A 25254-nucleotide genomic window follows, 5' to 3' on the forward strand; every position below is an offset into this window, starting at 1 on the left:
CAACTTAATAGAAACTCAGAAATGCACTGTTGTGAATGTAATGCTTTAGAAAATCAAGCTGTGTCACAAGTATTTGTGTTGGCCTTTTTACTTAAGTGATGTGGCAAAAATCCATGTGGTTGTTTCACTGAGATTTTGCCTCTGAGTCCAGTGGCACAGAGAGGGACATGTAGTGAGGGTTTGCTGCTCAGGTCATGAGTAGCTTTGCTGCTGCTTCTCTTTTTTGTCCAGCTTGTTCTGTGTATTTGCCTTTGTACACACAACGTTTGTAGTGGCAGGTGGCTCTGAAACCACAGGCAAAGAAGAGGCTTAGGGAGGCAGTGCTGACCCAACCACCACCAATATTCATTTTATCTGTAAATATTCTGGTTGTGCAAACTTCTCTCTTGCTGTGTGTAATGCCTATATAGAGCAGTCCTCTGCCTATGCACAGATGGAATAGCAGCTGTTTGGGGTCAGCAGTCATATGTTTCATTGGAGTATTTTACATCCTAGATCCTTAAAAGGGCTGCTAACCTTATACTGCAGCTGCTTTTCTGGGGAAAGCAAGCAGAATATTTAAAATACCCACGAGTAGTGTAAAAGGAATGACCACACTACCTACTGTAACCTAGGTAAGGTATGCCCAGCAATTCCAAACCTGGGAATAGGTAAAATGCCATTAATTCTAAATACCAATACTACAGTTGCTCTCTTAGATTGTAGATCAGAAATTTTCCTGTGTACTTAAATACGGAATTTCAAAAATATCCGCTGGTCTCTAATTAGAGTTTATAAGAAAGACTTCAGGCAAAGGGAATACAAAAGGGGAATAATTGCAAAGAGAAAGTTTTATTTCATAAATTTAAGGATTCCAAACATGAAATAAAAGTATTCTAAGAAATACGGTTATAGCCACCCTTGTTTCCTGACCTTCACATGTTAAAAATGCCCTGTATACAGAAATGATTGGCTTAAAGGTTGGGACTCCTGAAACATAAGCACTGATTGGAAGACCTATTTTAGGTGTGAATCACAATTGTGAAAGGTTTCTCTGCACAAAGTCAAACATTCTGTGCAATGTGCTGCACATGGGTTGGGGCAGTCCCAGGCACAAGCACAGACTGGGTGGAGAAGGGATGGGACGGGGAGCAGCCTTGGGGAGAAGGAACTGGAGGTGCTGGTGGGTGAGAAGCTGTGTGTGCCCCGGCCACTGGCACCCAGAACCCCCTGTGCCCTGGGCTGATCCCCAGCGTGGGCAGCAGGGATGGGGGGGCCCCTCTGCCCCTGTGCTCAGGTGAGACCCCACCTGCAGAGCTCCTCCAGCCCTGGGGCCAACAGCAGGACATGGAGCTGCTGGAGAGAGTCCAGAGGAGGCCACAGAGCTGCTGCCAGGGCTGGAGCCCCTCTGGAGCCAGGCTGGGAAAGCTGGGGGTGTTCACCTGGAGTAGGGAAGGCTCCAGGGAGAGCTCAGAGCCCCTTCCAGTGCCTAAAGGGGCTCCAGGAGGGCTGGAGAGGGACTTGGGAAAGGGATGGAGACTGGAGTACCAGGAAAAAGGGGAATGATTTCCCACTGACAGTGGTCAGGGTCAGATAGGATACTGGGAAGATACTAGATATTCTATTGGCAGTGCTGGGTTATTGGTTGGACTTGAAGATCTTTTCCAATGTGAATGATTCTGTGTTTTGCAACATATGTCACTGCAAGATAGGAATTACAAGCTTGCTATAAATTTCACCAGTTGTTTCTGAAGAACTGTCCTAGTTTATGGAACAGGATCCTGTAGAATTCATTCATATGAAGAATTCAGAGTTTCACTTCAGCAATATTTACTTGACTATTCCTCCTTCTGCATCCCAAACCTCTCATCTTTCCAGATAAGCTTTCCTGCTCAGGTTTCGGTCTTCCTTGAGGTCTTTCTTTCTCACTCAGCTTTGGAAAATCTTTGTACTTCTGTGAGGAACACTCCTGTGCTTCTTCAGCAGACTCTGCACCTCAGCACAATGAGCTGGGCTGGGCTGGATCCAGCCCTTTGAGATGACCCAGGATAGTTCAACTCGAGGAACATTCACTCTTCTGAGCAGCACAGTTGAAAGGTTTGATGGCAGAGTAGGAAAGCAAGGAACAAATGGAAGTGGTAGTCTTCAGATTGTGGTGGAAAAATATATTCAAATTCCATGTTCACAGTCTGATTTTACTACTTTTGTTGTGGGGGCTCCACACCCTCTTGCTCTCCTAGCAAATATTCTGTTAGCTTGTAGTGGTCTAAAATAGAAATTTTATTCTAAAAGGATCAAAATTGGAATCTCTAACTTAATGCTTTTCTTACTTGCTTTGTTCTCACTGCCTGGGCTTTGGAATGAGTGTTAATTTGTTTGCTGTATTTGTTCAAACTCTAGCTGAAAAAATACTGGGCTGAGAAAGAGCTCAAGTGGCAAGAACAGGAGGAGAGAGATCTACAACATCTGGAGGAATTGAGAAAATTAATGGCTGAACAAGCAGCCAAAGACAGAGAAAGGTAAAAGAAATTAAATGTGAATACCTATGGTATCAATAGGAGCTTCTTATAATCTAATTTGCTTTGATCTCCTGACTTTCTTATTTAGAATAAATTGAGGATAAGTATTTTTTTTCCATCCTGTTTGGCAAATGCTTCAAACTATATAGTAAGGTTGCATCCTAGGTGATTGTATCCTAGATGCAATTTATTTCAGTTTGAATTAATTCACATCCATCAAAATTTCAGACCATTGTAAGCACTAAACTGTCATAAATTGTAGCTGAGTAATAAGACCTTCTATATTTCACTTTGCAAAATGTTTTATAATCAGGTTTGGTTTGTTTGAGGGGCAAGTGAAAGCACTTAACAGACTCAAAGATATTTATTGTTATCTTAGAGAGTCCTAAATTGCTCATCTAGTTGTAGATGCTCTTCACCTGTTTGATGGGATTTAGGACTTAAGCCTGCTCAGGCTTGAATTGCCAAGTCTTTGTTGCACAATATGGCCTTTCATGGCCTGTTGAAGAAATACGGGATTTCATAGAGGAATCCCTCTGTCAGAAGAACATAAAACCCCTGCACGTAGTCTGCTAATAGCTGCTCTCAAAGCATAGGGTGACTCTTTTTACATAGAGGAAACCATCAAATTGTGTGGACCAGAAATGCAATTAAAATAGGATTAATGTGTCATTGGCATTAGAATATTAAACTTGGTATTAAGCATTCTGTGGGAAACACTACTCGAGTATTATTTTTGTTAGGACACCTTGCCGACAACTTACTTTGAATGTCTATGTCATTATGCTACAGATATATCTATCTTCCCTTAAACATGCCTGCAGTGGTTTTAGCTCATAGGAGAAGGAACACATGTATTTGAATTACTGAATTTTCAGTAGAACTGATCAGGAAAAACTGACTTTTCTTTAAACCTGTGTACTGCACTCTGCCATTCTGCTGGGAATCTTCTTCTTATGTTAATAAACATTGCAGAATAAACTATAAGGAAATGGCACAGTTTGTTGAGGAATGCAGGGAGGAAATAATCACCCCTTCAGGCTATTGCCAATGAGAAGTCAGTAAATGCTCAGCATCCTGTTACTCAGAGCTGACCTACTGTACAAAGTGAAACACTGACTGTACAGGCTCGGGTATACACGTGGCATTGTCATGTCCCAGTGCAGCACTGCAAAACTAACAGTGTCCTGGCATGTTCCACCTGTCAGAGCACAGAAACTGCATCTGAGTCTTTGCAGAACACTCATGAAACATGGCACAGGCTGGTTACCACAGTTCTGATCCAAGACATTTTCAGGGCCTTTTGGGAAGGAGGTACATCTGCTGCAGTCCCTGCTTTATATGTGCACAGGATCACACACTCAGATATTCTGAATGTCTTCATTCTATGTGTCTGTGTCTTTAGAACACTAAATTATAAGCTCTCTTTTAATGTGGTATCAACAACTACCAACTGCATTTAACTCTTACTGTGCTTCAAAAATTAGCATCCAAAAACGCAAGTGTTTGTTGTTACCAGTCCACTTCTCCTTTTTCATTTGTGCAGTGAGTTTTAGTCAGGCTCTCTGTCAGGTCCCTGAGGCAGGAAATGATTTGAAAATACATCACATATTCTAAAAGAATGTTACCCCCAAAAGCAATAGATATGGCATTACTCTTGCAGGGTGAAAATAAAATTGGCATGGAATTGTGCAAATATTTGCACTGACTACCTATGGGAAATGGGTTAGCACAGCCCTGCACTCCAGGGAGGCAGTGAGTGGGAATCACCTGCACGTGTTCTACCCCAGCACCTGAACTGCTGCCAGCCTGGCCCTGGATTCCAAGGGAAAGCAAGGTTTGCTCTGTGCCAGAATTTGATATGGTTGACCCCCAGGAACAGAGCGATGGCAACTGTTTGCCATGGGGTTCTGTTCACCAGTGCAACTCCCCCGAGCCCTCACAGCAGCTCTGTGCAGGCTCACCTCTCTCATCCCACCTCAGGGCTCTCACATGCTCCCCTGAAAGTCTCCTGGTCTCTCCAGACATAGTAGTTCATTATTTCCTATGGAATATTTATGAGACAGTGTCTGAAAGCAGAGTTTTAATGAAAATATGCTTATCAAAAATTACACAAACGTGTACCTGCAATGCTACAAAAGGTACCTTTACTGAAACTGATCAGTTATGCTCATTTATCACCTGGTGATTTATTAAAATTGTTACTTACTGTGGAGCTTAAAAGCAAAATTGAGTATTAAGACATTTTGATTTTGAGGTTTTCTATAAAATTAACCTTACTTAGAAGAAATAGTAGCTAAAATGTTGCTAAGTGTAAAAGAGTGAAAGAGAATGAACAGCTTTATATAGATGTGAACAAGGTGAAATCAAAGCTTGAGTAAACATTTGGAAGCCAAGTATAAAAAAGTATTGTAAGGGCGTTCCAACTTAGGAACATGATGTGCAGTTGAGTATGTATTTCCAAGGGTGTCTGCCTTCCCTGGGTGTGGATTTCATAGCTGTGCCATTGCCTGCTGACAATGACACTTCATCTTTGTTAATCCTGGCCATGCTCTCTCCAGCCTGTGGGGGATGATAACACAGCCATGAAAACGTGACCCTCCGCAGGAGCAGCGATCGCTGCGGCACCGTGCCCCGGCTCCACCCCCCTCTCCCTGGCTGCTTTTTGGCAATCAGTCAGGATCACCTGGACTGTTCAAACTGGGTATGGAAAGGCCACAAAATGCTTCAGTTTAGCACTGCTTTGTATTCCCCTGTGCAGGAAAACTGCCATGGGCGAGACAAAGTGTTTGAAGTTAGGCCTGGCCCAGTGCCCCCCAGTCTTCCTTCTTGGCTTTGCGCAGAAGCTTCCACAGTATTGAATTTCATGTTTGATAACTCTGGAGTATTTTAAAACATGTATCACAACAGTCAGCTCAAGCAGAGTGAAAGGGTTTCAGTATAACATAATTTTTGTCATTTTGCAAAAAAAAAAAAAAAAAAAATCTGTTTTTATTAAATGTTCTCCATGTAAAAAGCAGATCAGGCTTTTTCCCTGGTACAGAATGACCCCTGAGCACTACTGCTGCAGCATTTCTCTGCCTAAACTACAGTGGACATTGTGAGAAACTGGAAGCCTCTCTGGGGTACTCTCAGGCAGCCTTGTACCACTCTCTTAAGATAAAATTGTCCTGCTAATTGTGATTGGGTTATTGACACAGAAGTCTTTGCTAGCTACCAGCAGAACTGTAGGTTTAGTTCTGATTTTTGCAGTTTATGGCACAAGTCATATACTCCTTTGAGCTTACTAAAATTTAGAGAGTAAAAAAATAACAATACATGTTTTATTGTAGTTGTAGCAGCTGTCTCATCTCAATTTCTCTAAAGGCAAGTTCAAATTTGAAGGGCAAAAGGAGGGTAATTCTCCAAATTCAAAGCATGGCATTGGCAGCTCCTGTACAAGGACTAAAAGTGACATACCAACAAATATCTACAGCTCCATAAGGAACAGACTCTGCACAATAGTCTATAAATGCTTGCAGTGAAAGATGGAGCAGCACAATAGTGCTGTGGATAAAGTGCTGGAGATACTGGTGTGAACCTCCAGCTTTTTCCTTTGGAAGAAGGGTGTGAGTCTCAAGTTTTTTCCCTTTTTTCAGTGATAAGACTGGGAGTGAGGTGTTTCGGAAAGGGTTATAGGAAAGATTTCTTCTGCCATACACAGATGTGAGAGAACATTTCTTCTTGGCAAAGAAAATGGGGGAGAAAAAAGAGTACCAGGGCTATATAAAGCATGCTAGAGAAAATCTGTGGTCTAGGCATGGAATCTGAAAGGTTAGCCAAGTTGTTTAAAAGAACAACTGAGCAACCAAAACCCACTGAAAAACAAATCAAAAAGCACAACTCCCCAAACTTCCCTTCCCCAAAAAACCCAAACCAAAAAACTCCAACAAAAAGGACACGTTCAAATGAAAAAGCATCTTTGCCTTTCTGAGGTGCTTTGATGAACCACCACAGCATCCTAAGGTGGATACAGAAAACATCAGAGTAGTTTTTGCACTGAAATGGTAACACAGAAATGTAAAAGTGGCACTGCCCAGAGTTTCCCTGTGTGTGCTCGGCAGGGTGCAGTTCCGACGAGCGCTGCTGGAGAAGCGCTTACTGGAGAAGAAGGAGCTGGCCCTGCTCCAGGCCCGGCAGGAGGAGGAGAAGGAGAAGCGCCTGGAAGTGCTCCGACAGCAGGTGGGCTGGGCCCTGGCTGCAGGGATTTCACATGCACACTCATACAAACACAGACTGCCGAGGCAGGGAAAGATAAAAAGAACAATCTCTCAAAAGCAAATAAATGAACAAGGTAAAAGGCACTCTTGGTCTGACTAGCAGTAATTCTGTCATATTATAAATCCTATGTGCTTTGTAGCTCTGACAACAGGAACATTATGGCATTAAATTGTACTGTAGGAGCTGTTGATATCTGAAAGGAGATAGAGAAGGTTTTTCTAGGTTGGATGTGATTTTTCTTCTGTGATTTTTTTTCTGGGTTTTGTTTGTTTTAATAACCTTAAGTCTGCCTTGAATCTTAGGCAAGATTTATGAGTAATTTATGTTCTTTTTAAATTCTGAAAACTTGCACATCTTAGATGACTTTTCTTCAGAGATATTTGACTCTGAAACTTTTGCATATTACTTTTAAAAGGACAACCATAAAATGCTTACTAATGCTTGCTAATGTCATAGTAAGAGCAGTGCTAGGGTTATTTTTTTTCTACTGCTGACTTTTGAAAGAGTAATTTTGCCTTAATTTACGTTTCTGTATGTAATCTCCTTGTTTTTTCCTCTAAAGAGGCTGGTTAGTAGTCATGATCTGTTGAGCTCTTCCCACTGACTCAATTCTCTTGCCGGAGTAGAAAATGCTTCTAGAAGGGCCTTTGCCTGGGGTGATGTTCCCACTTCATTATACTTCTCTGACCAACGTTTATTCTCTGTTTCACACTAATGAAATTCTGCTTTATAAAGTACGTATATTGTTTGTATAGGGGAAAAAAAGATCTTTAGTAAAGTCATTCAGCCTGTAGATTTGGGCAGCCTGTAAATACAAGGTGACATTTTATTAAAGAGATGGGTGAAAAAATTACTGTGTGCAATTTAAAGTATTTTTTTTCTGGTTTTAGCCATTCATCATATGGGCTTGTGACTTTAGTTAGTTTGCTCATGCATCTTTCTGTGTTTTTCCAAAGTAGTATTAGCCTGTGTCTGAATATTTTAACACAAAGAAAGTAAACAATGAAAAAAGATTAACTCTGGCACAATACAGTGTCTGGGAGACTTTGATACTGATCTAGCCACAGGAAATTGCACAGTTAAAGCAGATGCTTTAGAAAAAAGACAGAGTTGTGTTATTTGGGGCGTATCACTCGATGTTGTTGTCCGTGACTCTCTAAAAATTGTGAACTATCACCCTGAACACCTTTGTTTCCATTGGAAGAAAAAGAAGAAAGTTTGGACTTCCAGGAATTTTGGGTATTGCAGAATTATGAGGCTGCTGGATCCTTGTGGAGACTGGGCTGGACACTGGAGCTCATGTCAGTGTCTGTTGGAGAGCTCAGGGTGCTGTTGCTTCTCTCTCACACATCCTTGTTGTGCCCAGGCCGTCTCTGCAGCTGGGACCCTGCGCTGCTGTTATGCTGCAAAGACAATGAATAATTGTGTTCTGGAAGGGTGTGTTATTGATAATGACCTGCTCTCACCTTAGCTCTACATAGACAGAGTAATTGTTATTTTCGTATTGTGTCTTTAGGTTGCTGTTGTTGCAAAATTAGATCCAGCCAGAGCAGTGGCTGATACGGTGGCGTCAAGAGCTCGGCTGGGCATTGGAACCAATGACGAGTTTGAGCTGCAGCAGCCACTGTTCAGGTTGCACACATACAGTGAAGAACAGGTAACGGGGCTGTGATCCTGCTGGGTGGGTTACTGTGTGCTCTTATGTCTTAGTAGTGACATAGGACAGTAACATTAATTGTATATCCTAAAGAGCTGCATTAGCAGTAGAATATAGACTATAATGTGTGTGAGACAAAAATGTTAGGGGTGACAGGTGGGGCAATCCCTCTGACCCAGCACAGGCGTTGCAGGAGCTCAAGAGGAGAACCCCAAAGGTCCGTTCAGGTTCAGTGTGGGACTCCTGGCTCTTCAGAAGAGCTTCTTCCATTGCCACCACTGGAGAGAGAACGCTGGGCTAACTGCACTGTTGGGCAGTTCTGGTGCTTGCTAGGCATTTTTACCAATCTGTTTGAAATCTTTGCAATTTAAAGTTCACCTATTTTACATTCTTATGCATCTATTTACAAGAGTGCTTCCTTTTCACCTGCCCCAGTCAGTGAAAGCTCTTCCACTGTACAAAAGGGCTGTGGTAATCAACTATGGGCTATGCTTTTTTCTTGAAAGTTTATGCATAGCACAAATCTCTTCACAAGCTGAAAATCAGTGTCTTGACCATCTTTACACTATTGCTGGATAGAAGCTCTGTTGGGATGTGATCTGCAGGGGCTAAAGGAAAATAAACCAGTGAAGTGAAAATTAATCAGGAACTGAACTAACTGTACTTGCGTTTCAGGTCACTCAGCTTGCAGAGGAGGGTGCTCCCTCAATTTCAAATGCAATTAAGGAACATCTTGAGATTTTTGGATTCCCTCACTGTTCCTTATCTGTCAGTCCATACATTTACAATTATTCCCACTCTGGAATCTGAAAATTTTGTTTCCAAAAGAGAAGAGCTATGGTACAATTCTATGGTGTAAAAGCTTTCTTTTGACACTGAATAAGATTTAATTTAACAATGTCTATAGCTAAAGTTGTCCAGCATTTCCCTTTTTAAGACATTTTAAAGCTTCTCAGTTTGGTAATGGAAAGATGTGGGTTTTGTTTGGTTGTTAAAATTCCCCAAGTCTGACCAATGTACAAGGTCCTGATAAGTCTTGACTTAAACATGCTCTGAACGTGTGTATTTGGGGCCTATGCCTTAATTCTCAGCATGCTCTTTCTATTTCAACTCCAGACAGGTTTGGTGCTGCTCAGGCTGCAGCATGTGATCCCTGCCCAGCACATCCCCGTGCTCCTTCCCAGTGCTGCAGGGGCTGTGGATCATGTTCCCAGTGCTGGTCTCCAGCAGCTCTGGGTACTGGGGAGGTGATGCTGGAACTGGAAGCAACGTGTTGCTCTTCCTTGTACTTCCAGTGCAGTGCCACTGCAGACCATGGAAGAGGGATTGGAAACAGGCTTACAAATTTTGTCAGATAAACTTTTGACAAATTTCAGAAGTAATTTCCCTGGGATTAATTGTTGTTCTAACAAACGGAAGCAGCACTGGCATGTAAGCACAAGGTGACACTGTGAGAAAAATCATACAGGCATTTGAAGCACTTGGATTCTATAGGAACATCCAGGAGGAAATTGGAGTCTGTGCTGCACTTGAGGCTGTGTGCACGGAGAACATGAGGGAAGGCAGCAGCTCCTCAGGGCAGTACTTTTTGGCTTCTATTGATTGTTGCTGTGGTTTTTTTAACAGGTGATTTCTGACCCCAGGCTTCGTGTTGAGCTCGCTCTCCGGGAAGCTGGACTGCATAAAACACTTTATGCAAGAGAGGTTTTGTCAAAACTTCCACCACTGAAGCTTCCAAGAAGAGACATGGAATCTACAGCTTTTAGTGTAGAGCACCTCTCATCTGAGGGGCAGAGGAGCATCAGGGGTCTGGTCTGGCCCACAATGTGCAAACCTTAAATAAATTCCCTTTGGCTGTGTCCTAGAACTGCTCAGTTCCCTGTGTCTGCAGCCATTCTAAAGCACTCCAAGCTTTTCTGAGCTGTGCTGCACCACATTACACCTGCCTGGTGTAGATTTGGAGAGGTTGGGGTGTGTGCTGGTATAGTGTGATTGCCCATGTCCCATTTAAGTGGGAGCTGGGATGCCTGTGCTTAAGGACTCCCATACACAGCACAGGCTAATCTGATGTGCAGCACCTTGAGTAGGAATTCTTAAGATTTAATTGGCAGCAGAAGTCCAAAATAGCTTTGCACAGCAGTTACTTTAGATTTTATTATGTTACATGAATAAATCCCACAATTTTCTTTCCAGGTTTCTTGAGAATTTGATTCTTTTAGTTATAGAGTCTTCGTTGCCATGAATGTTTCTAATATTCCTTGATTATGGTAAGATGAAACTTAAACCTTTGTCTATATTTAGAAGGTAACTTGCTGCATCATATTTACTGCAAACCAGTCATGCAATTTCATATTGCAGATTAGTTTTTCAGATAAATTATAAATTAGAAATAGAGCTGGCATCTTTATTTTGGAGCTGACTCCACTGAATATGATTCTATTAACTGAAAGAGAAATTGATACTATTTCCTTTTGTAACTGATTATGTTTTCAAGCCTTACATAATGATAGCGTAAAATGTTTGTGAACAAGTTACAATTAATAGTTTGACCAGAACTTTCTAAGGATAATGAATATCAGAAAGATCTGAGCATCTCTAGTCATGTCTCTAGGTAATGATGGGACCTTCCTTTATGTGACAGTGTAACGCCTTACCGATGTCAGTGGGTCACATACCTGTCTTGCAGTCAGACACAAGCAATGTCAAGTTTTCACACCTGAGACTGAGAAGACCTTTGGCAATGGCAGTGAGAACGTGGCCTCACCCAGAGAGCACTGGGGTCTGGCCAGGTGCTCAGGGCGTGGTCGTGGAAGCTGATGGAGACCACAAGGCAGGTGCCAAAGGTGGGGGAACTGGTGTGACAGACAGAGAGTGAGCACAGGGTCAGCCAGGAGCAGCATAATCCCAGTGCTGCAGCTGAGTTATTTAGTGGGGAAATGCTGCAGAGCCTGCCCTGAGCTGGGGGCGTGATGTCTTCTGGGCTCAACCTCTGTGTGCTTGTGCTAAAATTACAATTCTGTGTATATTTGTGCTTTTTATTTTGGTCTCTCCTTTGGGGTAACTTGTTATTTTTAAATACACACTTGACCACCTCACAACTGGTTGGATATTCCTGTGGGGAGACAGCAGTGCTTTGCTGTAGGGAACAGACTGGCTGCAAGACACTTCCCAGAAAGGCATCATCCCAAACCTAGGCAGCTGATTTTTTTCCCCTTGCCTTTAAAAGCAGATCTACAAGATAAAAAAATGTGCACTACTGAAATGGAGATTATAGTTGTCATATTTTATAAATACCAAGATGTTAATGAAAAAGAAAGTTTAAAGGGAGCAGACATTAGTTTTGAAATAGTGGGCACAGATTTTTAGCAGAGACTTGTGGTTGTTTTCATGTCTGTCATCTCTTAGGGTAGAAACTGAGTAGAAGTCTATAGAAGTCTGGGCTACCTCAGTGCAACAAAACAATAAGCCAGGGCCTTTAGTGATACAGTGACGCCAGAATGAGGATTTGGGGGGGAGTGTGGAGAACATGCAGGTCAGCAAAAGGGTATTTTGCACAGCACAACCAAGGCTGCTTGTGTCAGGAGAGCTCTTCAGATCCCTTGGCTGTTTCCCAGCCTGGCCAGACACCTCCTTCCTGCTCCTGTGGGAAGGAGGTGGATGTTTCACCCTACTTCATCATCCTCACCTTAGCATTGTTCACAAGAGCCGATCAAAACCCTTCAGGAAACAGAGATGCTTATAATGACATTGGTTTTCATGATAAATCTTTCTACACTTAAACAAAAAAAGAAATCTTCCAAGTTACACATGAAATAGTAATTTTTAAAATGTTAATGGTAAATAGGCTTCTCAACCAGCACCTCTTGCAGCCCTGCTTTGTGGGTTTGGCTGGGTAGGGGTGGCAGTTCAGCCAGCTGTCTTTACGCCAGGGATGAAGTGTGGGCAGTTCACTCTCAACTGTATTTTTATAAAGCCTGATAAGAATTTCTCTGTGAAAATGAAGTTATTTGGTTTCAAGGTAGACTACTTATTTGTGAATTTTGGTAGTGAGTGAAGTGGCTTTAATGTTAACCAGTGCCTGAAGGTCAGGTCCTCAGCTGGGCACGGTTGGGTGCTGTGGCACCTTAAACTCTGGCATTGTCTGTTTGTGACATCTTTAAATACTGTAGGAATGAAAATCTGAATGGCCTTTGTAACTGCAGTAACAAAAATGGTCACAAATACGGATTAATTTTTCATGTCATTTACTTAGGTTTCGTCTTTATGCCCAAAGCAAAGAGATCTCCTTCCTGGAAGATTGCTGTGGACAGGAGTGACCCTAACAGGACAGTCCTTTACGACGGCTGGAGTGGGGAGCCTGCAGCTCTGTTAGGCAGCCCGAATTTCTGCGCAGATTTTGTCGGTGCGCCTGCAGCCGCGCTGCGGGCCGGCGGCTCCCGCACTGCGCCGGCCGCTGGCCCCGGCCGCTCCGCTCGGCCGCGGCAGCGCGGCGGGACCGAAGCTCTCCCGCTTCCCGGAGCAGGTCCGTGTGCCGGGGCGGGCAGGTCCCGCAGCCTGTCCCTCGCTGTCACCGTCAGTCCGCGGGGAGGAGCGCGGGGCCCAGCCCCAGGCGCTTGCGGATGAGGGCGGCGATCAGGCGCTGCGGCCGCTGCTGGTACTCCCACAGCACCTCGTGGGACGCCCGGATCTGGTCCCCCTCCAGCCGGTCCAGGAGCGTCACGCAGACGACGGCGGCTGCAGGAGGACGGAACGCTGTCAGCCCGAGCCCGGCCCCGGCGGCTCCCGCTCCTCAGGGCGGAGCGGCGGGACCCCGAGGGCCCTGCCCCGGCAAGGCCTGGCGGCGGCTGCACCAGCACGGGCGGGACGTGCGGTAGGGCCGGGAGGGGCCTGAGGGGAGCAAGCTGTTGGTTTGTCTGGCACGCACTCAGGTCTTCTAATACACATTTGGGTTTTATTGAGCTATAAAATTTGTTTTAGTGTCCTTTTCTAGATAAAACCATTAAGGATGTGTGTTTGGCCTTCTGGCACCGAACGGGACCCTTAGAGGGGGTTAAGCCAGAGCGTGGGGAGGAGGTGGAAGCAACGGGACTCACCTTTGAGGCCACACAGTCCACACAGGGCAGCGAATGCTGTGGACTCCATTTCAATATTCCTCACACCAGCGTCATAAGCCCTCCGTAAGTATTCCAACTTTTTTTCGCTGGAAAAAGAGCATAATGCACCATCTAATCTCCCCTGACCTGGAAAGGAAGCAGAGAACTGTCACTGTCGGCCTTGCATGGGGTCATGGGGCACAGGGCATAGGTGTAAATGGGAAGTCCAGCAGTGCCCATGTTCTGTCTGAGGCCCACAAAGTTTTCCTGTGAGTAGCTGGTTAATTCGTATTCCCCTCAGTGTTAAAGCCAGCACGATGTGTCTCTGTATAGGGGAGAGAATGACGCAGGTTTCAACACTGGTAAAAGGTCAAGTCAGCCCACAGGTAAGAGGCACCAGGGGATGCTGTGCTCTGCAGGGACAAGCCATGGCTGCTCCTGAGATTCATGCTGCCTATCAGCTGTGAAGGTCTGCCAGGTTAAATCTCAAAAATGCCAACTGACTGTAGAAGAGGGACAACAAGCTGTGCAGAATGGGAACAGTGAAGAGAGGAAACCCCCTTAAAGTGGGTTTAATTTTTCTGCAGGGGCTGCTGTGGATGGAAGCTGGAGCTGCGTACAGTGTCATTCCTGGTGTGGGTGGCACTGGTGCTCCCCTACTGCAGCTCCAGGTACCACTGCAGGTAGGACCAACACTGTGTTCAGTGTGGCCAGGTGTGGGCACCCATCCCGGCCTTCTCCTCTAACCCCTCCAGTGGCTCTGGCTGTCCTGCTGTGTGCTCAGAGCAGACCTGTGCCCTGTGCAGCTTCTCCTCTCACACAGTGTCTGAAGGCCTTGAGACAGGCAAATGCTTACCTGTGGCTGGGCCAGCCTGGGCCAGCCCTTCAGTTTATTGCTGCTCCTACTTTAATCCTCTCAAGTAGCTTTTTGTTTAAATAAAACACAGACTTGAGCAGTACACAGATGGCTGCATCTGCAAGCAGATCTAAAGGTTTATAAATAGTGCTCAGATTATTAATTCTTCATTTATTACATTTCATCTACTCTGCAATCAGCATTTAATTTTGCAAAGGAAATGGTTCCAGAGTATCCAAAGTTTGTTTATGGAAATCTCACAGGCAACATAATATTTTCCTAGTGTTTGGTAGGAACAAATTTCTGAAGTGACAATCTTGCTGTAGGGGAAGAGCTTGGTGGCAAACTCAGCAAGGTGCAAACAGAGGTGCTCTGTGTTCTGAGGGTGGCCCCTGCTCTGCCTGGCCCCCCCAGCACCACGCGGGTCTCTGCCTGCAGCCCTCCTGTGGCCTGGGTTCCCTGGATAGCTTTGTCCATGTAAGAGTGGAAACACTTGGCATTACATGTGGTGAGGAGGGACAGACAAAGCTGGTTTTACCTTCGTAGAAGTCGTAGGTGCACATGGTGTGGCCGATGAGCGTGGGAAAGTCGGGAATCTCCCTGCTGCAGGCGAGCAGTTCCTCCGCGAGGTCCTTGTCCAGCTCGGTGCTCCGCACCACCACATCGCCCAGCACTACCTGCTCGAAACGTGGCTGGAAGGAGGAGTCCACGGCCGTGTCGGTGATCACGACAGACCCAGCCTTGATCCCTGTGGAAATGGAAGCTGAGGCTGCCAGAGCTCATAACACCTGTGTTCTGCTGCCAAACTTCAGCACAACAGGAAAATCTCAATAGATCTACGTGTGCTTGTGGGGCTCTTCTTTTCAGCAAGTAAAGCAGATGTCAGAGAATAATTGAAATTCGTGAAGTAGCACAGATGTACAAGTAAAATGTACAGAATCAGCACAAGATAAGTGATTGTAGGAATGTGCTGAATGACAGGATTTTAGCTGCTTCTGGCTTGCAGAGATCGTGTCCCCCCTGCCAGCTTGTGCAGGCATGAGCAGCACCACTGCCTCATCTAGGCATCATGGATTCATTTGGGTCACCCCTAACTCATGTTTTCTGTTTGGAAAGTGACACATGGCTGTGGTGGAATCAAGGCCTTCATACACTCTGAGAATGTGCACTCTGCCAAGCCAGTCGCTACAAGTTTTCTGGGTTTTAACCCAAAACAAAATACCATATTTGATATTTAGAGACCTGACAAAATGCTAAAGTTCAGAACTGCATGAGCTTTTGCTGAGAGTTCTTTTTAATAATAGCTGTTTTGCTCTGAAGAAAGACCATGAATCGCTTACCTAAGCCCCCAGAAGTACCGATACGTATAATAGTAACGTCCCGGCATTTTGCATGGTGCAGCAGTTTGATCAGCTCATGAAGCATGATGGAAATGGAAGGGATGCCCATTCCATGCTGTTGGAAGGAGAGAAAAGAGAAACGTCAGTCCCCATGAGGCTGTGGTAGGTGACAGGTACATGACTGCAATGAGCTCAGGGTTATGCTGTGGCCTCTTCTGCTGATGATGCCAACAGCAATTTTTTTGAGGGGGAAGAGACATCTTGGGGTCTTTTTAGTCTGTCCAGGTGAAGTGTCTAACCTCTTCTCCTCCCCTCGATGCTTTAAGGGCTCTTCATGTCAGTAGAGCTGGTGTTCATCCCTGGGGACCCTCTGCAGGCACACAGGTGGTGCCTGTCCTTCAAGGAGGGTCCATAAATGCATCCCAACAGCTGAATGCTCCAAGACCTTCCCCGTGCATTGCCAATCCTTATGCCATGTGCTGACTTGCACTTTGTTGTGTCCTGCTTGCACTCTGGGAGTGGTGAATTTCAGTGAGGACAACCTGAGCTTTCGCTTCTCCATGTGCCTTCCAGCCTGTCCTTGCCCCATACTGGAGCATCTCTGCCACATTGCTGAGCACGAAGGACAATGGAAGGGTTTGTGTCCCTGGGTGAGGACAGGTTTCAGGGTCAGGTGTTTGCTGCATGCCTTGCAGGCTGCCTGTCCCTCTTCCTGGCTCACATTCCCTGCCCTGCTGCCCTTCTGTCCCCAGCACCTGCCTGGCTACCAGCTCCCCACTGCTGGCACTGGCTTGTTCCCATCCTCCACAGACTCTGCTGCCCCACTCCCTCTCTGCTGCTGCTCCCCAGGGCTGGCAGATGTTCTGCAGGCCTGGAGCTGCTGGGGCTTCTGCTGCATCTGCCCAGTGCTCCCTTGCTTGGTCGTCTGTCTTCTGCTCCATTGCTAGACCAACATCCTTTTCTTAGTTTAACTTTCAAGTACAAAAGGTGTTTGGTGCCATGGGGTTTGGTTTTTCCTCTTGAAAAATACCTCAAATTTTTTTGGTTTTGCTATCATCTTCAAAAACCTGAAGGAAGCACGTATGGAAGCTCCATTGATTAAAGTACACAGCCAGTTTTTGTGCTGCTTTGTCTCCTTTCTCCTGGCTGTGAGACCAATGCTTTGTTCGCCTTGTATCATGTTTTAAATATGAAACCTTTTCACATGTTGTTATTCTGGAACATCAGACTGGCTTATTCACCAATGCCTAAAAAATTTATTCTCATTGTAAATATTCAGAGCAGGAATCTGTGTTCCTGCCCCCGTATGTTTGAGCTCAGTTGTGTTTCTAAGCAACTTGCAGAATGTGATGTTGGCAGCTGCTCTGCATGATGCTTCTTGGGGCGGCTGTGTGTTCTGCCCCATGTCCTCTTCTGCTCTGGCCAAAGCTGGTGCATGGCCTCGAGCTTGGTGAGGATTTGCTTCTGGCTGTGCCACTGCTGCTGCCAGGCTGGGAAACAGGAAATCTTGTGGTAGTTCTTCCTGTTGGATCCTCTCAGATTGATTCCCTCAGGCTTGATTCCCTTGGTCAGGATTGGTTTGGTTTTGTCAGAGGGAGGAAACATGAGCTCTGTTGTGTGATTCCATCTCCTGTGAATCACATTTCAGACTAATCTTGTGCCTGAAGAATTGGCGCCAGGACCAAGCCTTTGGGTGTGAGTGCTCCCCACCACAGCCTGTGTTTGCTTTTCCCTTTGTTCAGTGCCAAAAATCCCGCTCTAAAAGAATCGTTAATAATAAGGCCAGGTTTTTATTTTAGAGCTTTTATCAATGTAATACTCCCAGCAACATTTCATAGTTCATGTGTGCTGAGGAGTGGTTTTTGCCTCCCCAACTGAGCTGAGCAGAACATGTGCACGTCTGTTGTTAATGTGGCACTTCCCAAACAGAGAGTGCAAGCATCGGGGAATGCTATTCAAACAGAAGCAGCTTTGCCATGGCTGAGAGGTTGCACTGGTGGTAGTGGCTGAACAACGAAAAGAGGAAAAAAGTCTGCAGGTGGGTGTTGGGGGAGGCAGAGGCATGTGAGGGAGAGGATGGACCCTGCGCTGTGTGGCTGTGGGACCCTGCCAGCAGCACCCCCGGCCGGCCCCGGGGCACGGTGCGGAACTCACGCTGATGGAGAGCACGGGCCCCTGCCGGTACATGGCGTAGCGGTCCGACCCCGCGCAGATGTCAGCCACGTCCTCCCCGTCACCCGCCAGGCCCAGCTCCCGGTGCATGAACTGGGCAAACGCCCTCATCCTGTTCGGGCTGCCGCCAACGCAGACAAACTGGAAACAGAGTATCAGTGTGTTGGTACTTAGCTAGAACAAGTACCACGAGTCAGTCTGAATGTGGCGGTGGTGGCCGCGCCAGACACATCTTCAGAGAAGGCAGTGGGATGCCACTTCCTCACCATCAGTCAAGGGACATTGGAACAACTGAGGGTCGCAAAACCAGGAGTGAACAGGAAACACAGGCTGTCACTCTGTCAGGGTGGTGACTACCCTGAGTCTGGGCAGCCATACAGCTGCACATACTTGGGTATCAGTCCTAGGCAAGAAAATCTAAAATAATTCAGCAAATTTAAGCTGTTAGTATCACCACTGATAGCAAAGCAAGCCCAGTTGTTAGAGGAGCTCATTGGTTAATTTATTCTATGAACAATGCTGACTGCAATTAGTGAGCACTGCTGATGGCATGGAGGCCATAAAGTCAGGGAGGAAAAAGGACAAATTTTACATAATAAAGGAAAATATGCTCGCTGGAGGTAGGAGGAGGATGAGTGTGCAGCTGCCAGGGCAGTGCTGCTGATCCTGCTGCCAGGGTGCCAGGCTGCTCCAGCCCTGGGCACTGAGGCTCTTCCCCCGCACGACTAGGGAAAGGCTCTGGTTTGAAATGGAAGAGGATGCCATCGTGACAAGTCGGTTTTGAAAGCAGGTCTCAGCCAAAAATGATATGACATCCTCCTTGCCTTGTCTCCAGTAGATGATGATCAAGATGCTTTGGACAAGTGCCTCCTCTGTCTGTCCTCCAACATGGGGCCAATATAAAATCAGGTTTTACAGAGCTACAGGTTTTTAAAAGGATAATTTTCTGCTGTGATTTCTGTCCAAAACAAACAAGGACAGACAACCTCTTTGCCCAAGCTGCCTTGGGCTGCTGAGTCCCTTAGCTGAGCAGCCAGACCCTATCCCAGAAGGAGCTTTGGCAGCAGTGGGGCTCCAGCATGGGCAGGTAGCGCCATGGGATGCACAGCTGGAGAGCCTGTGCAGGGGGGAGCTGCTGCCTTGCTTTTGCACCTGCTCTTTACCTTTATGTCCCCAAACATTGCTGGCAGGTTGTGCGTTTTTGTTCCCAAGTCCAGGTGGTACAGGATGTCCTCCTCCATCAAGTCCAAGTGTGGGTTTTTAACAAGGACCAGGCCGCTCCTGGGGGGAGACAATGAGGAGATGGGCTGGGGCACCAGGCAGTGCCCACAGGGAGGGGGACAGGCAGAAATGGGGCACAGGGCAGCCTAGAAGCTCCATGAGGGCACACACAGCCCGGGTGTCAGAAAAGGGATGGGACAGGGACAAGGGACGAGCCAGCTCTGTGTGGTGTCTGGACCAGCTGTCTTTCTGCTCCAGGTAAGCTCTTTGACATGTCTGTTGTTATATCTATGTATTGGCAAAAAATATGTCTCAGTATTTATCAATTTTGTCAATGGCAACCTTAGCTCTTTCCTTCATAGGGTTTTGCCAGCAATGTCCAGGGGTGATGTGCTGTGCTATTTCCTTTGTGACAGTTTATTAAGCTCTTAGCAAATCAGGATTTCACACTTGTCCCAAATAACTGCCTGGCAGGGTGAGTGCAGACCCTGCAGGCAGCCAGAGGCCAGCTTGCTGTCCCTTTCCACCTGCTGCAAGAGATGAGAAGCAACTAACTAACAGTGCAGGTTAGTTTTATAAATGAGGCTTAAATGAAAGCCAGAGAACATTTTTCTTCTCTTATTAAAACAAACTCAAGTGTTCCCCTGTTACTCACCCCGAGTAACCTGTTGTTTCGGTCATAGCGGCTCCACCAGAGTCAGCTGAAAGCGATACCCTGCCAAAAAGGTAAGGAAAACACTCCCTGTGTCCTCAGCTGTCGAGGTTTAGAGCTCAGAAGAGGTTTCAAGGGGCTCTGAAGGGGGTTAAATACCTCCTATGCTTTGTGCAGCTCCCAAGGTCAACAGTGGCCAGTACCCCGCCCGCTCCCTGTGTTCGCTCAGATGCCAAGGTACCTCCTGTCTGGCATGGTTCCTCCCAGAGTGGCTTTTTGGGCAGGTGCGTCACCAATAACCTTGACTGGCGGCCCTAGGGCTGGGGCCGGTGACCTGCTGGCCCTCTGGCTGGTGACCTTGTGCCATCTGGCTGGTGGGGTGGGCATTGAGCACGTGGCTGCACATGTGCACCCCGGGGAGACAGAACAGCTCCTGGACCACCAGCCTGGCCTGGGGAGGCTGATTTCACTTTCAGCAATGTTCAGACAGCACTGTTGGGTCTCATGGTCCACCCAGCCCCATCTCAGCCCAGAAGCCTGTCAGAACAGTGTGCAGTGTGCCAGTGGCAGCAGGTCCCAGGCCAGGGGAACCAGAGTGCTCGTGGGGCTGCGGGAGGAATGTGTGATGCTCCTGCAGGAGCAGGAGGAGAGTAGAGATAGTGGTCCTGCTTCCTGTCCCAACAACATCAGGCACTGCCCTGGAAGATATTTTAGGCAGCTGCTGGAGGGGCAGAATCTGGCATTTGCTGTTGGCCTCTGGGAATTGTTGATGGAAGCTCTGATAATTAGAGAAGTGCTAGGTAATTAATTACTGGGTGAAAGCACATTGTATGGGGCTCACTTGCACCCTGCATTCAGGCAGTAACGCAGTCCTGCTGCCCTAATGGGGAGGGACGGAAATTGTTTTAACTGAGGCAGTCTTTCCCTGAGCAAATGCCCATTTTGCTACCCATCCAAACCCTTTAAATTGCAAAACCCTGTATAAAAATAAACAAACATTGCAAGCCAGTGGCCTGGGAACATGTAAATTGTGTACCTTGCCCAAGACAGGGTCAGGATAGCTCTGAGAAGGGGAAAGAGCAGAGCTCTCAGGGATATTTCAAGCTTGCTGGAGTCATACCAAAGGCAGGCTGGAAGGATTTCTCTGCTCTGATGAAGTTCTCCCTCCCTGGATGCTGTTCACATATGCCTGCCAAAAATGACTTATTACTGACGCTCCACAGCACTCCTGAAGAATAAGGATCTGGAGATTCTTTTTCCCTTTCAGAAAGCACCAGATTTCTGTGAGGGGCACAGAAAAAGTTTCCTGAGGGCTGCACATACCTTCTGCCTGCTAAAGTCACTTGGTGCGATTGCTGTGGTTTCAGGCACACAGCAGATTGCGCCGTGGGCTCCATGCAGAGCTTTGCAGTCATGTCCAGTGAGTTACCTGATCTGAGAAACAGAAGCAGAAGTTTGCTGCTGTTTGCCAGAGGTGGCTGGGAAAGCACTGGGGGAGGTGAGATCAGGCTGAGGCTTCCTGTGGATTCTCCACCTTCTCTGGTCTTGTTTGGTGGAGGAACATGAGGCCCTGGCCCTGCACCCACCTCCAGCATGGCTGGGCAGGGCTTTCATTGGGGAGTGAGGGTTCAGCAGAATTGTGGATGGATGGCTGGACAGATGGACAGACAGCTGGACACCTGAGTGACCCTGTGGCAGGGCACGAGTGTTCCCACACACTGCCTGGGCTGCCTGGGCTGGTAAAGGCAGTGCTTCCATGTCTCCCCTTTCTCTGCCTGCCTTCCATGGCAGAGTATTTCTGGGCACAGCTGGAAGGGTGCACAGTTCAAGCCATCCCACAATAAAGCAATATTCCTGAGCACATGGACAACTTCTTAAATATTTTCTTATGAAAAATAGTCTTCCAGCACAGCCAGCTGGGACATCCCTGCCTGGTGGTCAGCAAAGCCCCTGCCCTGCCCTGCTGCAGCCTCTGCCCCTGGTGTGCTTGGTCCCAGGCAGGGACCTCCCCTGTGCTGGCAAAAGGGGCAAGATTTTGGAGGGTGGCCCTTCTGAGTGAGCAGGGGCAGAGTCTCCTGGAGCCACAGCTCTGTCTGGAATGGCAGGCTGAGAACTGGTGGGCAAGCAACATTCCTGCGGTGTTTGTCCCTGCTGTGCCCAAGGTAAAAGGAACTAGCGTGTTCTGTTTAAGTAAACATGATTGCACCAAGGGAAATGGTTGGATTGTGCTTTTGGCTTCCCAGAAGTGACACTGAAGAGAAGGGACAGCAGCCATCACTGTGGCCATGCAGGTTTCTGGGCCTGTCTGGTGCAGGTCAGCTCCCTGCCTGGCCAGTATGAGAAGTCCCTCACCTTTGGTTCCTTCGTCCACGATTATTTTTCCCATGGTTGTTCTTCTTTGGGATGCCTTTCGGTAAATCCCAAACTGAAGCGTGGCTGTTCTTTTCCTGCCTCTCCTGCTTACCATGGCAGAGGCTGCAGAATGGAATGGAATGGAATGGAATAGAATAAGAATAGAATAGAATAGAATAGAAGTAGAATAGAAGTAGAATAGAGTAGAATGGAATAGCAGAATAGGATAGGATAAAATACTAAAATAAAATGCTTTCAGTTGAAAGGGATCTGCAGTGCTGATCTAGCCCCACTGCCTGCCTGTTTCTCTTCCTCGAGGCAGCGTGGGGAGGTGGGGATGGTGAGAAGCAAAGAGCACTGCCCCAAGTGAGTGTTTGTTTGTGCCTGATTCAGAGCTAAATCCAGCCTCTCCAAGTGCCAGGCAGTGGAGCTGTTACCATATGTGCTAGAGGATGACAAATAAAGCACGATGAAGTATACGGCAGAGTAACATATGGCAGTGTAGACAGGCTCTCGGCAAGGGAAGAGCTAGGGAGAGCCAGCGCTCCCGCGCCCATCCGACACCTCTTGTCATGTTAAATGCTATTTTAGAGCAGACAGCGATGGCAGCCTGTGCGCGGCAGGGAGCTCGCACCCGCCGCGTCCTGCCAGGGCTCTGCAGCCTTGCTCCCAACGAGCCCTAGCAGCTCCTTCTCCACTCGGCTCGTCTCCGCCTTCCCTCCCGCAGTGCTGCTGCTGCTGCAGCTCCCTGGAGCTGCAGATGGATGAGATATTCCAGCAGCCCGGAGCTCAGCCCTGTCTGTGGCCGCCGGGTCGGGCTGGGCAGGAGGGACAGGTGGTGCCCATCGCAGGAGTGAGCGCCTCCACCACCACCCCGGCAGGGCATGTGAGCCTGTGCTCAGCCTCACAGTTCTGCTTCAATAGCAGAGAGCTGATGAACATTCACAGTCCAAGGGATGTCTTGTGCATTCCTCTAGTGATGATTCCTGGCAATCGGCATAAGGGAGCAGCAGAAGCACCGGGGAGTGTTTTACCTGACAGGAGGAAGGCCATGTGCCAGCAGCACAAAGATTTCCTGCTCCCCTTACCCGCCCTGTGCTGCAGAGCCAGAAGAGTGAACACAGGGAGCAAAATGTGGATTTTTATCAGCTGTTTGCTCTGGCTCCATGTTTTGCCTTGTTTATTATTGGTATAAAGCTGCTCTTGGCATTGGGAGCAATCAGTAAAACACTCTCCAAAGGAACCAGGCTCCACAAACCCTCGGGGCACTTGAGTAACTGCAGCTTGTCAGGACATGTTTCCCCTGAGGTGAAGCACTGCCGCAAAGCCATTTATTTCAGGCAGAAATCAGCTGCCTGACCTATGTCGCTATTCAGGATTTATTCAGGAGCTGTTGATCTGCCAGTCCAGTGTGGCTCCACACGAGGGGCTGAGGCTGCTGCCGCTCCACTGCAGGAATGTTCCTTAGAGTTGTGGACGAGTCACTCTTTCCACCATTCCCTCTCTGCAGCCTTGCCCATGGCAGGTGGGATTCACCCTGGGAACAGGCAGGGGATCTGCCTGCTCTGCCCCAGTGCTGCCAGGGCAGGTGGGGGGTCTGTGCCCACGCTCTGGGCATCCTGCCCTGCTGGGCTGCCCAGGGGGTGAGGACACAAGGGTGACAGCCACACACGTCTGCCCTTGCAGGTTCAAGGAGCACCAGGCTGGCCCCACACATGCCTTGGGAAAAGGGCTCTGCTTGAGTTTAAACCAAGTTTCTGGCTGGGATTGGTGTTGGTTTTCTGCAGGAGCAGGGATCCTGCCCTGGCTCTGCCTGGCTCCACATGGTTTGCTGCTGCCCATCCTGGACAGACTCCTTCCCTGGCCCCACACGGATCCACTTCAGCAGAAAATGTTGCTTCTGGCATCTTGCTTCTCCCAAGGCTGGGTTCCTTTTCTGCCTCCAAGCAGGATGGAATTGAAGTGAGAAGGAAATGAACAGTGAGGCAGCTTGGCAACAGGGACCTCCCATCCACTCTGGGGTAGGTTCCCCCTTGCCTTCCTCCATGCTGCTTTTTGTTCCCTTCCCACCCCACAGGGATGGGTGAGCTCTTGCCTGCTGGGAGTACCCACAGAGGTTTGTGTAAATGCCCAGTTTGCTGAGACAGAGCAGGGATGTGGCTCCAGAGACTGGCTGTGGTGGGAGAAGACACCGAATCAGCAGTGCTCCCCAGCTCTTGGAACCTGCAAGCAAGCCCCTCTCTGCTTGCTCCCTTCTTGCCCAGTGCTTCTCTGCTCTCCAGGCTTGGAATCCAGATGGTGCCTGGTTTTTTTTTCCCTTTTTTGTTTCCTTTTTCTTACATGGGTATTTTTATCCTTTAGACTTTCGCTCCTTGGACTTGTAGGTGCCTGTTGTAACTGCTGGTGCCTGTGGGTGCAGGCAGGAGGGAGGGCTGGGAGGAGATTTCGGCCGCAATAAGGCAAATGACGCAAGGCCTGAGCACAGTTCATAAAGCCATGCTGTTTGTCAAGCCCGATCATGTCTCAGAAACAGGACAAGGAACAATTTCTCATCAGGAAACATAGGGGTTTGGGTGGCTGAGCCCCAGCCCTGTGCGCCCCAAAGCTGTCCTACCCATGTGCCCCACATTGATGGAGTGCCCACAGCTGGTGCATGAGCTGGTCCTTGGCCCTGGCAGCGTGGAGGTCTTGATGGTAGCTGCTGCATCACCTCATGTGCTGGATTTGTCAGGATCTGAGCTCACGGCTGTTCAGACACTTTCCTGCACTCCATGGGGGATTAGGGGCTTCCATGCAAGGGCAGACTTATGCTGGCCCCACTATTTCAAAGTGAAGCATCCAGACCCTACTTTATCCAACTTTATTGAGATGGAAACAGCTAAAGGGAATAAATGCTGGTTCCAGAGGAGGCACTTAGTTCTGCTGGTGCTGGCTCTGCATTTCAGTGCCCTGTGGAGATACATGGAAGACCCTGGCGAAAGCATCTCTGCCTTTCCTCCCTCTTCCCTGCACCCAGGTAAACCAAGCAGGCTTGAAGTCTAGATTTTTTCCTTTTTCAAACAATTCCTTTCCTTTTCCCTGTATTTATCTTATTTCTGTCCCCATGCCCTTTCTCTTTCTCCTCCAGGGAGGCTAGAGGGGTAGAGTTTGTCC

At 47.6% G+C, this 25254-nt stretch overlaps 2 protein-coding genes across 9 annotated transcripts in view; one reads left to right on the forward strand and one right to left on the reverse strand.

Annotated features, from left to right (window-relative positions):
- The window catches only part of CCDC148 (coiled-coil domain containing 148), a 61835-nt gene extending 46202 nt beyond the window's left edge, over nucleotides 1-15633 (forward strand). For 2 of the 7 annotated variants that reach the window (XM_039555338.1, XM_010407221.4), the window contains exons 12-15: nucleotides 2380-2498; nucleotides 6602-6719; nucleotides 8275-8415; nucleotides 10042-12658. In XM_039555338.1, the coding sequence (XP_039411272.1) occupies nucleotides 2380-2498; nucleotides 6602-6719; nucleotides 8275-8415; nucleotides 10042-10254 (591 nt within the window). In that variant the 3' untranslated portion in view covers nucleotides 10255-12658. The other 5 variants (XR_005602379.1, XR_005602381.1, XR_005602382.1 and 2 more) reach the window with 5 other exon arrangements.
- On the reverse strand, nucleotides 12643-19879 carry UPP2 (uridine phosphorylase 2). 2 transcript variants are annotated; one of them, XM_039555339.1, is made up of 7 exons: nucleotides 19753-19879; nucleotides 19040-19157; nucleotides 17859-18017; nucleotides 15705-15819; nucleotides 14903-15112; nucleotides 13509-13655; nucleotides 12643-13149 (listed from the first exon to the last, which is right to left on the reverse strand). In XM_039555339.1, exons 1-7 carry the CDS (start codon nucleotides 19776-19778, stop codon nucleotides 12989-12991), a joined length of 936 nt encoding a protein of 311 aa, XP_039411273.1. In that variant the 5' UTR covers nucleotides 19779-19879; the 3' UTR covers nucleotides 12643-12988. The 2 variants fall into 2 exon arrangements, with proteins under 2 accessions (XP_039411273.1, XP_039411274.1); XM_039555340.1 differs by lacking the exon at nucleotides 19040-19157 and having other exon boundaries at nucleotides 19753-19857.
- Between the last annotated feature and the right edge of the window lie 5375 nt (nucleotides 19880-25254).

This window comes from Corvus cornix, chromosome 7 (assembly GCF_000738735.6).
Source record: "Corvus cornix cornix isolate S_Up_H32 chromosome 7, ASM73873v5, whole genome shotgun sequence".
NCBI classification, from domain to species: Eukaryota; Metazoa; Chordata; class Aves; order Passeriformes; family Corvidae; genus Corvus; species Corvus cornix.

Excerpts from the sequence above, each read along its gene's own strand:
- UPP2 (XM_039555339.1), bottom strand. The coding sequence starts at position 19,778 with ATGACCGAAACAACAGGTTACTCGGG. Across the intron at positions 15,113-15,704 it reads CGGTACTTCTGGGGGCTTAG|GGATCAAGGCTGGGTCTGTC; the intron begins GTAAGCGATTCA and ends CCATTTCCACAG. Across the intron at positions 13,150-13,508 it reads TGGACTGTGTGGCCTCAAAG|CCGCCGTCGTCTGCGTGACG; the intron begins GTGAGTCCCGTT and ends GTCCTCCTGCAG.